At 43.9% G+C, this 11,220-nt stretch overlaps 1 protein-coding gene across 1 annotated transcript in view; it reads left to right on the top strand.

Moving 5' to 3' along the window:
* The first annotated feature begins 976 nt into the window (after positions 1-976).
* Positions 977-11,220, top strand: part of GAREM1 (GRB2 associated regulator of MAPK1 subtype 1) — a 274,738-nt gene continuing 264,494 nt past the window's right edge. Inside the window, exon 1 of the mRNA XM_007945632.2 lies at positions 977-1,097. Coding sequence (XP_007943823.1) covers positions 977-1,097 — 121 coding nt within the window. The remainder of the gene's footprint in view (positions 1,098-11,220) is intronic.

The raw sequence follows: 11,220 nt of genomic DNA, 5'->3' as shown, positions 1-11,220 counted from the left end.
GAATGTGATTGGAATGTCAAGTAGTGCACACCTCCTGCCTTTCCCAGCCTCCTCTGTGGAACTCTTCTGGCCTACCTCCTTAAAGTCTAGGTTACTCAGGAAGAGGCGAGCACCAAATAGGTCTCTTCTGTGCTCCCTAGTAGAGATTCCAGTGCCACGGTGAGAAGTAGAGGGGTAGGGGTGGCGGGGAGGTGCCCGACAACGCAACTAAGAATCCTGGGCTCGCACTGCAATTTAGGGTCTCCAACAAGGGCCCTGAGCAGGGACCGAGGCTGAGCACCCGGCAAGGCTGCAGGGCGCCCGAACGGTCGGACGGGGGAGCGAGAGCTAAAGCTTACGGCGCGCGCCGAGCCCGCCGCCCAGGCCGGGCTGATGACGCCGCGCGGAGCCAGCCCGCCCGCTGGCGGGGCTGCAGGGTGGGAGCCGCAGGAGGCTGAGGCGGAGTCGAGGGCGGAGCGGGCGGCGTCGAGGAGGCGGAGGAGGAGGCGGTGTCTCCCCGAGCTGCGCAGGCGTTGCTCGCACCTTGCTGATTAGTCAGTGCTGGGAGCGCTGCTATGGCGTTTCTCAGACCCGCAGCTCCACCTCACACGCTCCAGGCAGAGGAAAGGAGGGGTAAAAGGAGGAGGAGGCGAGCGGACGGCTGCCGCAGCTGCAGACCCCGGGCCAGAGGAGGCGGCGGAGCAGGAGCCGCTGCAGCTACCGCAACAACCGCCGTCTGCGGCAGCCAGACTGCTCCGAATCCTCCCCGGGCTTAAGGGCACTGGGGCGCCCAGCTATGCCCCGCAGCAGCAGCTGAGCCGGGAGTGGACCCCCACCCTCCGGTCCGGCTCAGCTGCGGCGCCCCGAGGCTGCCCGCGGCGGGAGCTGCCAGGCGCCTGCCTCGCGCCCTAAACCGCGAGCGCCAACAGCAGCGGACGCCGAGGCGCGGTGGTGCCGGCGGTGGCGGAGGGAGCGCGGGGCAGGAGAGGCGGGGAAGATGGACCCGGCGCCTTCGCTGGGCTGCAGCCTCAAGGATGTGAAGTGGAGCTCGGTGGCCGTTCCGCTTGACCTACTGGTCAGCACTTACCGGCTGCCCCAGATCGCGCGGCTGGACAGCGGTGAGTTCCGGCCGTCCGGGCGCGCAGGGGAGACCGGCGCGGACCGCAGTCTGGGTGCGGGTTTATGCGCGTGTGCCTGAGGGTGGGACCGGGTGGGGAGTGGGCTGCCAGCCCCTGGAGTTGGCCCGAGCCGCTGCCGCAGACCTGGCGCGTTGCACTCAACTCCCCCCAGCAGCCAGAGATGTGGAAATCAGAGCCCTTGCAGTATAATTAAAAAAGACGCTTAAAAAAAAAAAAATTGGGGAAAGCTCTGCATACAATAATCTTGGAGGCGATCTGTCCATCCCTACCCGCCTACAAGAATTACTCAACCCAGGAAACCCTGAAGAGTTATCTTAGGCAACTTTCTTACAAAAATAATTGTACTTTGGGTGGCATCTTTATTTTGGGTGCAGCAGCAGATTTAAGAGGAAAAGCTCCTGGGTGACCAATGAAAGGGATCACATTTCTCAAAGATCTTTTATTACAGCTTGTCTGTTTTGTTTAACAGAACTGAAAGTAATTTAGGACTGTGTGTGTAGAAAATGTTTGGAGCCGAAGTGATGGTATGCTTAAGGTTAATTATTAGCTTAGCGCGTTTCCATCTTGGTAAAAAATTAAGTCACTAGAAAAATCAATGGATCTTTCAAGCTCAGGCTCAGAACTTAAAAACTCTTGTAGCTGCTGAAATTGACCACCAGAAACCAGCCAAACATCCCCCAACTCTTCTGCAGGGTGACCTCTGATAACAAGTAGATAGTTGTATGTATGTCAAACAAGTAGACACTTTGCAGTTTGAGAGTTGTGAAATACAAGGTGGCAATTTCAGTGTGTTTTGCCTTCTGTGTGTTCAGAGTAACTTCAGTTGATTTTGGCTTCCTTTGATTCCAGGCTGTTTGCAGAAGGAAGGCTGCTCCACAGTGGGGCTGCTGCAAACACCTGGGTCCAGGAAGGCAGGCAAGCCCGCTGGCCGGCCAAGTCAGAAGTGCACTGTCTTTCCATCACAGCAACTTGGGTTACTTTTTGTTTTCTGGAGTAAAAGAGTATGTAACATGAGATGTATAAATGTACAAAGGAATTTTTGTACCATTTCTTATCTGTGGGGTTAGATTTAATTTGACGTATACTGATGTGATAACAATCTTGGTGTACCTGCTAGTCTTGTTTGGGTTGTTGTTGGTGGTGGACACTGGGAGTAAACTAAGATTTTTAAAACCAGTGATGAAGTGGGGCTGACGGTAGCTGTTGAATGGAGGGGTTAGGGAGACAGGTTAAGGTATGTTGAAACATTTCTACTTAGAATGGAAGTGGAAAAAATGTTTTGTACTTTAGATAGGTATGCATAGACCTGATACCTGGGGTGTGTGTGTGTGTGTGTGTGTAAAATCACAGTATTTCATTTCCTCCTCCACTGTGCACAAATGTGTATATTGGAAGGTTGTGAGCTCTAGCCTTTTCCAACCTTCTCTCAGTTCTGCACACTGAGTTCATTAGCTAGGCTAGGCAGGGAGTATTGGTGCAAGTGATGTAAAAGCCACCCCCTCCCCCAGAAAGAAAAAAAAACACTGTTGTTGAGTCGAATTCAACTCATCGCAACCAAGGCTGTATCACCACGGAAGTAGATCTCCCAGTGTTTCTTCCGAGGAGTGGCTGGTGGGTTTGAACGACCAGCCTTCTGGTTAGCAGTCAGATGACTTAGGCACTACGCCACCATACCCAAAGGCATCATTAAGCTGGAAATTTAAAGAGGCTGAATATGAGTTTCAGATATAACTTTTAGTTTTATTGTCCACTTTCCTGTCCCTTCCATTTATGAAAAGGATCTGAATCAGCGCTGTCCTTCTCCCACACTTCTTTTTGAAATTAGGGTATGGGTAATAGATCTTAACACCCTATCCTTTCAAAACACAGACTGGATTCTGAGCACTGTGTATAACTCTAATTCTTCTTTGTAAATTTCTCTTTTTCCTACTAGCTCTTGAGAATCACAGTGGCACACACAAATTTAGAATCATAGCCAAATAATGCTTTATATCTTACTTCTTTCACTCAACAATCCCATGCTATTTATTTATTTATTTTATTGTGATTTGGGTGAAAATTTACAGAGGAAGTTCACTTTCCATACAGCAGTTCACATGCACTTTGTCTCATGACATTGACTACAGTTTACCCCAATGCAACAGCTCCCCTACCACTTCCTCCCAATAGTTACTTCTTCCCTGTGTCCATCCCTCCATGCACTCCTGCCCCCTGAGCTATCTCCCTGTGATTCTCCCTTCTTTCTCCTATGATTGTTCTCTTTAAGGAGTGTATCTACCTCAGGTGAATGTTCAGCTAACATGCCTGTCTTTTGTTTGGCTGGAAGCCACAGGTGTGGGTTCAATTCCAGACCTGAAGGGCAACCAGGGGCCATAGTCTCAGTGGTTTCAGCAGGCTCTATCAGACCAGCAAACCTGGTCCCCCCATCCCCCTTTTTTTTTTTTCAAATGATTTTGAGTTTTGTTCCACATTTTTCTCCCTTTCTATCCAGGATCTATCTCTACATATCCCCCTCTGAGTGCTTGACAGTGGTAGCCAGGCACCATCTAGTTCTTCTGGGCTCATAGTCATAAAGTCTGTGGCTCACAGTCCCATGCTATTTAAACATCTTTGTTAATGGGATTTTTGATAGAAACCAGTTGCCATCGAGTCACCGGTGTTCCATGGTTACCCCGTGTGTGTCAGAGTAGAGTTGTGCACCATAGAGTTTCAATGGTGATTTTTTTTTTTTTTTCCAAAGTAGGTTTCTTCTGAGGTGCCTCTGGGTAAAGTTAGCAGCCAAGTGCTTTTCCATCTGTGCCACCTAGGAACTACATGATTTTTAATAGCTGCGTAATATTCCACAGAATGACACTATTATATAATCCTGTCTATTAGAAGTATAAAGGAGCTCTGGTGGCATAGTGCTTAAGATATTTGACTACTAACCAAAAAATTGGTGGTTCAAACCTACTAGCCGCTCCACAGAGGGGAGACTGGGCAATCTACTTCTGTAAAGACTTACCACCTCAGAAACCCAAAGCAGGTTGCTGTGGGTCAGAATTGATTTTTTTTGGTTTATTATAAGTCTAGTCTATTTGTGTCTGTTGTAGAAATCATGGCACAAATGGCTGTGCACTTGCCTACTAACTGAAAGGTTGGTGGTTTGAACCCACTCAGAGGCACCTCAGAAGAAAGTCCTGGAGATCTGCTTCAGGGAGGAAAAAAAAAACCACAAAAAACTAGCCATTGGGCACCCTATGCACTACAGCTCTACACTGACACACAATAGTGTAGTCATGAGTTAGAACTGACTCAGTGGCAGTTGGTTTGGTTTTTTGTTTATTGTGTTGTAGACATTAGTTTGCTTCAGCTTTTTGCAATTAAACTAATGACATGATGAACATTCTCGTACATAATGCTTTATTTTGATTAGCATGTATTCCTAACATGCTGAGTAAACATGTGATTCCTTTTTTATAGTTTTTGATACATTTGACTGCTAACCAGAGGGCTGGTGGTTCAAACCCACTGGCCACTCCTCAGAAGGAAGATTGGGCAATCTACTTTCATAGAGAATACCTCCTTGGAAACCCAAAGAGGTGTTGCTGTGAGTCTGAAATGACTGGATGGCAGTGAGTTTAGTTTTGATACACATCCTCAAACTACTTAAAAGAAAGGTTAAATTCGTTTACATTCCCACCTGCACACCTTTACAATATTTAGTATCTCTTTCTTAATCTTTCCTGATTTGGTGCAGGTGAGTGTTATTGAGTGCGCGTCAACCCGATGGCAGTGGGTTTTGGGTTTTGGGTTTTTAACAGAATCAATCATAGATAATGATCTTCCTTTTATACATGTTTCACAGCAATGATTAGACATACAGATAGGCTGACATATTTATAAATGTGATACATGAAATTTCAAGTTTCATGCAGCTCTGATCCTGTATACATCCTGTGCCAGTTTTAGTACTGCAGGTACATTTTACACAACACGTGTGCACACTATACTTGGACATGAAAGGTAGTCATTTTCCAAATCACTTGTTTTAAAAGAGATAAGAAAGAAGTTGAAAAACATGCTTTTAGTTGACATTATGCTACGAGGAAATTGTTAGCTATTTTTTCTAACAACCATTAAAGAACATTTTTTTAAACAAAATCTGGTTTCATAACCATTGATTAGTGACTGCTTACTGGTACACTCCTACGTGCTTTCCATCTGTGACCTCAGATTTTTCAGCCACCTCGTTTAAGGACTCGAAATCGGTGATTCAGAGAAGTTGAGTGAGTGACTTGCTGGAAGACTTACACTTAGTGGATTGTTGGAATTGGATTAAAAGCAGATTTTTCTGACTGAAAACTGACTTCTTGACACAAACTGCTACTTTCTCATACTAAAGGGGGTAGGTTTAGAGTAGGTGTAAATGTGTGTTTTAAGCAGACACTGTTTCTTTCAGAACTCAAGGACCAGAAAATCGGTATTTTTTAGAGTATAGATATTGAATTACCTGCTCCATCATATTTAGACAACTTTCTGCTTCCCAAAGGAGTAGCTCAAAGAGGTGAGGGGCAGGAGGGAAGAAGAGGTTACAGAATCAGAGAAAGAATGAGAAAAGTGGAGTGGTGGGGGCTTAGGATATGCAGGTGTGTCAGTTGAGATTACTTCTCAATACAGTTGCCATATTTAAGATACTAAAGACATATGGGAGCTCTGGTAGTGTAGTGAGACAGAAGGCTGGCAGTTCAAACCCATCAGCCACTCCTTGGAAGGAAAGTTGGGCAGTCTACTTCCGTAGTGATACCACTTCAGAAACCCAAGGAGGAGTCGCTATGAGTCAGGTCTGACTTGACAGCGTGTAACAACAACAACAACAAGTACATAAATAAAACCAAAACCAAGCCCACTGCCATCAAGCCAATTCCGACTCATAGTGACCCCTATAGAACAGGGTAGAACTGCCCCATAAGGTTTCCAAGGCTGTAAATCATTAAGGATACAAACTGCCTCATCTTTCTCCCACAGAGAAGTTGGTGGGTTTGAAGCGCCAGCCTTTTGGTTAGCCCCCAAATGCCTTAACCACTACGCCACCAGAGCATCTCCTACTATAAGTAAAAAAACTCTCCAGTACTTTGCATGTCACTCATGAAATGTCCATCTGACAGATGCTTTCACTATTCTATCCCCAGTGGTGAGATATGTCTGTGTATGATAACATGAAATAAATACAAAGTTAGGGCACCTTCCATGGTATTGTCTAAAGGTCTTTCTGGAAAACTCAAAGAAAAGCAGTCCAGCGATTCTCCTTGGGAGTGAGCTAAAATAAATTTCAGCAGTGAAAGTCTAGTCCTAGTCAGTAGTGAAATTAAGATCAGATATTTAAACTGATCATCAGTGTTATAGATTGTTAGCTCTAGAACGAGGTTCAACAAATATATTCAGGGCCAAGGAGAGTGTGTAGAGAACACTGATCCTCACTCCACCCCCCAATTTATCCTCATTCAAAACTGAGTAGGTAGGCAATTGTTTATTTTCTGTCTCCTTACTCTTCCTGTAGAGGCTCTGAAGACATGGTCTCAGCGGTATTCCGACTTTTTGCTCCTGTAGTTCTTAAAAGAATCTCTAAAACTCTGTGTTCTATGCACATTTTTGAGTTGATGGCTGAAACTTTTCATACTAAATTTAAATAGTTGCATAAGATGTAACTTTTCAGTTAATTGTAAACATTGACACTTTAAATTGTTACATCATTCAAAAACTCTGATAGCATCTGTATTTGAATCCAGATACCATTCATTAAAAAAAAGTGTGAGAAAATTCTTCTTTAAGAGATTTTTTTCTCCTTCAATTTATATTTCTGTTTTCCTTCCCCTACAGAACTGTATCCTAATTTTTATCCTATTTTTATGCTTGAAAGTATTTTATTGATTACTTTGTCATACTTGCTGTGAGAAAATACTTGTATATAAATTGAAATCTAATTATTTTCTTTTTCTTTTGACCATAAGGATCTTCATATTTCAGGTACTTTAAAACAAAAGAACTGGAAATTGACTGAATTACAAAAGGATTTGTTACCCAAATATTGGAGGCATTCATTACTCAGCCTGTATCAACAGTTTTATTTGTCCCTTTGTTGCCCTGAGGTCTTTACACCTTAAAGGGTCTGTTGTTATTGTTATGTGCCATTAGTCAGACCTGACTCATAGTCGCTACAGAAGTAGATTACCCAACCTTCCTTCGGAGGAGTGGCTGGTGGTTTGAACCACCAGCCTTCTGGTTAGCAGTCAAGTGTGTTATGCACTATGCTACCAGAGGTCTAGGGTCCAAAAAACAAACACTTTACTTAAGTGGGAGCAGGTTGGTTGGGAAGGGGAGGTGGGGGAGGTAGTGAAGCATACTTGTTTGTTCCTTCATCACAGTTAAAATCCTAGCAGATCAGTGTTTAGGTTAAGAGTACATTTTGGAAGTTGGGGATTCCTTACAACTGTGATGAAGTTCCCCTTGGGAAGTCCTGGCCTGGCTTCACACAACGTACCCCAGCTTGGAGATTGCTGATCTAGAGCAGTAAAAGTTGAATTACTGACTCTGTTTGATGAAAGGAAAAGGAAGGTCAAGGTGGCATAGAGTTATGAGGAGAGAGAAAAAAGATGGTGGGAATGGGAGGCAGCTAAGCCAAGGAGGAGTCAGTGTGAGTCAGAATTGACTTGACGGTAGTGAGTTGGTTTTTTAGGAACTGGTAAGTAACTATGGGGTGCATTGGTCATTCAGTCGTAGAAGTCTTTCCTTCCATTTGGGAGGCCCGGGCTTGATTCTGCAGTGTAACTCGCGTACAGGCACCAGCTGTCAGTGGGGGCTTGCATGTTGCTATGATGCTAAGCTAGTTTCAGTGGAGCTTCCAGACTTAGCTTAACTAGGAAGGAAAGTTGGGTGATCCACTTCCAGCAATCAGCCAATGAGAACCTTGTGCATCACAACAGCCCACAATTATGGAGATGTAACTGATTATGGAGATGACACAGGACCAGGCTGTGCTTCATTCTGTTTGGGGGGTCAGGGGCTCAACTTGATGGCAGTTAACAATAACAACAAGTAGATATTAAGGCTGTAATCTCTATTGCCTTCTGAGCTGTGAAGAAGGACCAGATCTGATTCTAAACCCTATCTGTTTTGGGGCTATGGGGACTTTGGGTCTTGCATTTTGCTTAGGAACCTTGACAAGCTGAAGGAGCAAAAGCTTGCAAATCCATGAGTATATATAAGTTTGGCAGATGATATTTCTACATACATATTTGTATGTGCTATAAGAATGTCCATTTATGTAATAGAGCAAATAGGGAACAAAGTTATGATAATTTCTTAGCCACAGCCAACTACCCTGAGGAAGCGAGTTGTTGGGCCCTTGGCCTTGGGACCATGCTCCTGGGGGGCCATCAAGCTCAATTGGTATAACATGCTACACAAAAACATTGTTCTGCATCCTACTTTGGTGAATAGTGACTGGGGTTTTAAAAGCTTGCAAGTGGCCATCTAAGATGCAATAATTGGTCTCTCTCTGTCTGGAGCAAAGAACAATGAAGAAAATAAAAGACGCATGGAAACAATTAGACCAAGAAACTAGTGTTGCATGTCGATGAATCTCAGCCTACATGATCCTAAGACCAGAAGAACTAGATGGTTCCCAGTTACGACTGTTAACTATTTGGAAAGGGATCAGTGTCAGAGACCCTTGATAGAGTGGGAGAAAAATGTGGAACAAAACTCAAAATCGTAAAAGAGACCAGGCTTACTGGTCTGATAGAGACTGGTGAAACCCCCAAGACTATGGCCCCTAATCACCCTTTGGGCATGGAATTAAACTTACTTCCGTGGCTTCCAGGTGAACAATAGATAGGGTATAAGGTGAACATTTACACCAGGCAGGTATACTTCTTAGAACAGTTAACCTTGGGAGATCAGCAGGGCTATATTTGCACAGGGAAATAGCTCAGAGGGCAGGAATGCAGAGGAAAGAAGGACACAGGGAAAAGTATCCACAGGGAGGAAATGGGAAAAGAGTTGCTGCATTATGGATATTGCAATCAATGTCATGAAACAAAATGTGTATGAAGTATTGTATGGAAAATGAATTTGCTCTGTAAACTTTCACCCAAATCAAATCACAACTGAAAAAAAAAAAAAAGAAATCCTTGGAAGGTCTGGCAACATTGGGCCCACAGTTCCACAGGGCAACAGTCTATAGAAGCCATGTGCTCCCCAGGCCTGTAGGCCCAGCCCTCCCTGTGGTATCCACAGCTGAGAGCAGTGCCACTTACCACAGGACTAGCACTCTCAGCTTGTCCATGTCTCCAAGTTTGTAATCCATGAGCTGTCCTGTGGCTTGAGTCCTAGTTCTTGAAGAGAGGAGTTGATTCTGGAATGCCTGGTAGGAACTGGGCATCAAGGTTGCCCCACTGTGCCCATATAAGTCATTCAACAAACATGTATTGCGCATCTCTCTACTTTGTTAGAGTGGCAGACGTACTGTCTCGTTAATTGTCTAGTTGCCTCTACTAGAACGTAAGCGCCACTCTTTTGGTCACGGTGCATTCCCATCACTTGAAGTTGATTATATCACATAGAAAGCCCTTGTATTAGTTTCTTAGGGCTGCTGTAACAAAGTACCATAAATTGTGTGGCTTATAAGAAAGGAAATGTATCACCTCACAGTTCTGGAGGTGAGTCCAAATCAGGGTGTTTGGCAGTCTTGATTCCTTCTAAGGGCTCTGAAGCAGTGTGATGGTTAATGTTGTGTGTCAGCGTGGCTGGACCATGATTCTAAGTGGTTTAAGCAGATTTGATGTAATCACTTCCATGATGAGATGTTGTATAAGCAGCCACTCAGTTGAAAAGAAGTTTCCTCAGGGGTGTGGCCTGCTTCCCATATATGTATGACACCCTGCGAACACTCTCTAGCTTTCTGCCAGATCTGGATCCCACATCTAGCTTGTCATCGTCTGGTTATTGAGGGAAAACACAAAGCTTACCTACCTCAGAGATGTCCAGGGAAACTCCATGTGGCTGAATGAAAGTGTCAGAAGTCTTTCTAGATCGATGTTTTATCTTTGAGTTAATGCAATTTCTCAGAATCTACTCTATGATTGATTTTATTTTAATAATGTGTATGCATGAGTGTTTTTTTTTTCCCCCTCCAAGATAACTTTGTAAAAGTCTTATTTCAGGAAGATATGTCCTGCTTACCTTATGGCTTCATGTGAACATGTGAGAGGGTTCAGGATGGGAGAAACAGTAGTTTAAAGTATACTGGATTTGAAGCCAGGAGATCACCTTTCAGTTATTTGCATTGCCATTGAGTAGCCATGTGGTCTTGGTCAGGTCTCTTAATCCTTTTGATTTGTGGTTTTCTCTTGAAGAAAAAAATAGACATTATTCTAGCCAATTATTCATTGATCTGTTTGTTCAATCAGCTAAGATTTATTAACCCCTTTCTATGTGCAAAGCCTTGTTCTAGATACTGGGACTACATAACTGAACAAATCAGACAAAATCCGGTGTCCTTATGGAGCTTACTATCTAGTGTATTTATTTACTGTGAGAATTAAATGCATCCACATTGATAGGGTGGAGGTGCAGTCCAAGTGAGAGAGAGGCTTCAGAGTATATTATATAATTTAGGCACCACAATTAAAGTGAATAATAAATGCATTTTAAAAACCTCTTATGGATAAAGAAACTCAGGGAAATGCTCTTGATAACTTTAGTCCATTTCCTTTTATGTATTCCAGGTCATTGATTTATTAATCAACAGGTTATAAAAAGTTGTTGTACGGTTTTACCAGAGAGTTACTAATCCAGGATTGGGTTTGGGAGGGACCAGAGCAGGAAGTTAGGAAAGGAACATTTGTCTGCAAATCCAGAATCATATGTAAGTCTGACCAAATGATATCAAAACAATGGGTTTGATGCTTGAATCTTTTTTTAGCATGAACTCCTCACTGCTTTACTGGAGCAGTTTTTTGAACAGCTATAGTTGATTGTGTGGATCATGACAAATTATGGATAACATTGAGAAGAATGGGAATTCCCGAGCACTTGATTGTACTCATGAGGAATCTGTACC

Source organism: Orycteropus afer, unplaced genomic scaffold, assembly GCF_000298275.1.
Source record: "Orycteropus afer afer isolate SDZICR_OR568_19922 unplaced genomic scaffold, OryAfe1.0 scaffold00141, whole genome shotgun sequence".
Classification (NCBI taxonomy): Eukaryota; Metazoa; Chordata; class Mammalia; order Tubulidentata; family Orycteropodidae; genus Orycteropus; species Orycteropus afer.
This window is presented reverse-complemented; position numbering and strand designations above follow the sequence as displayed.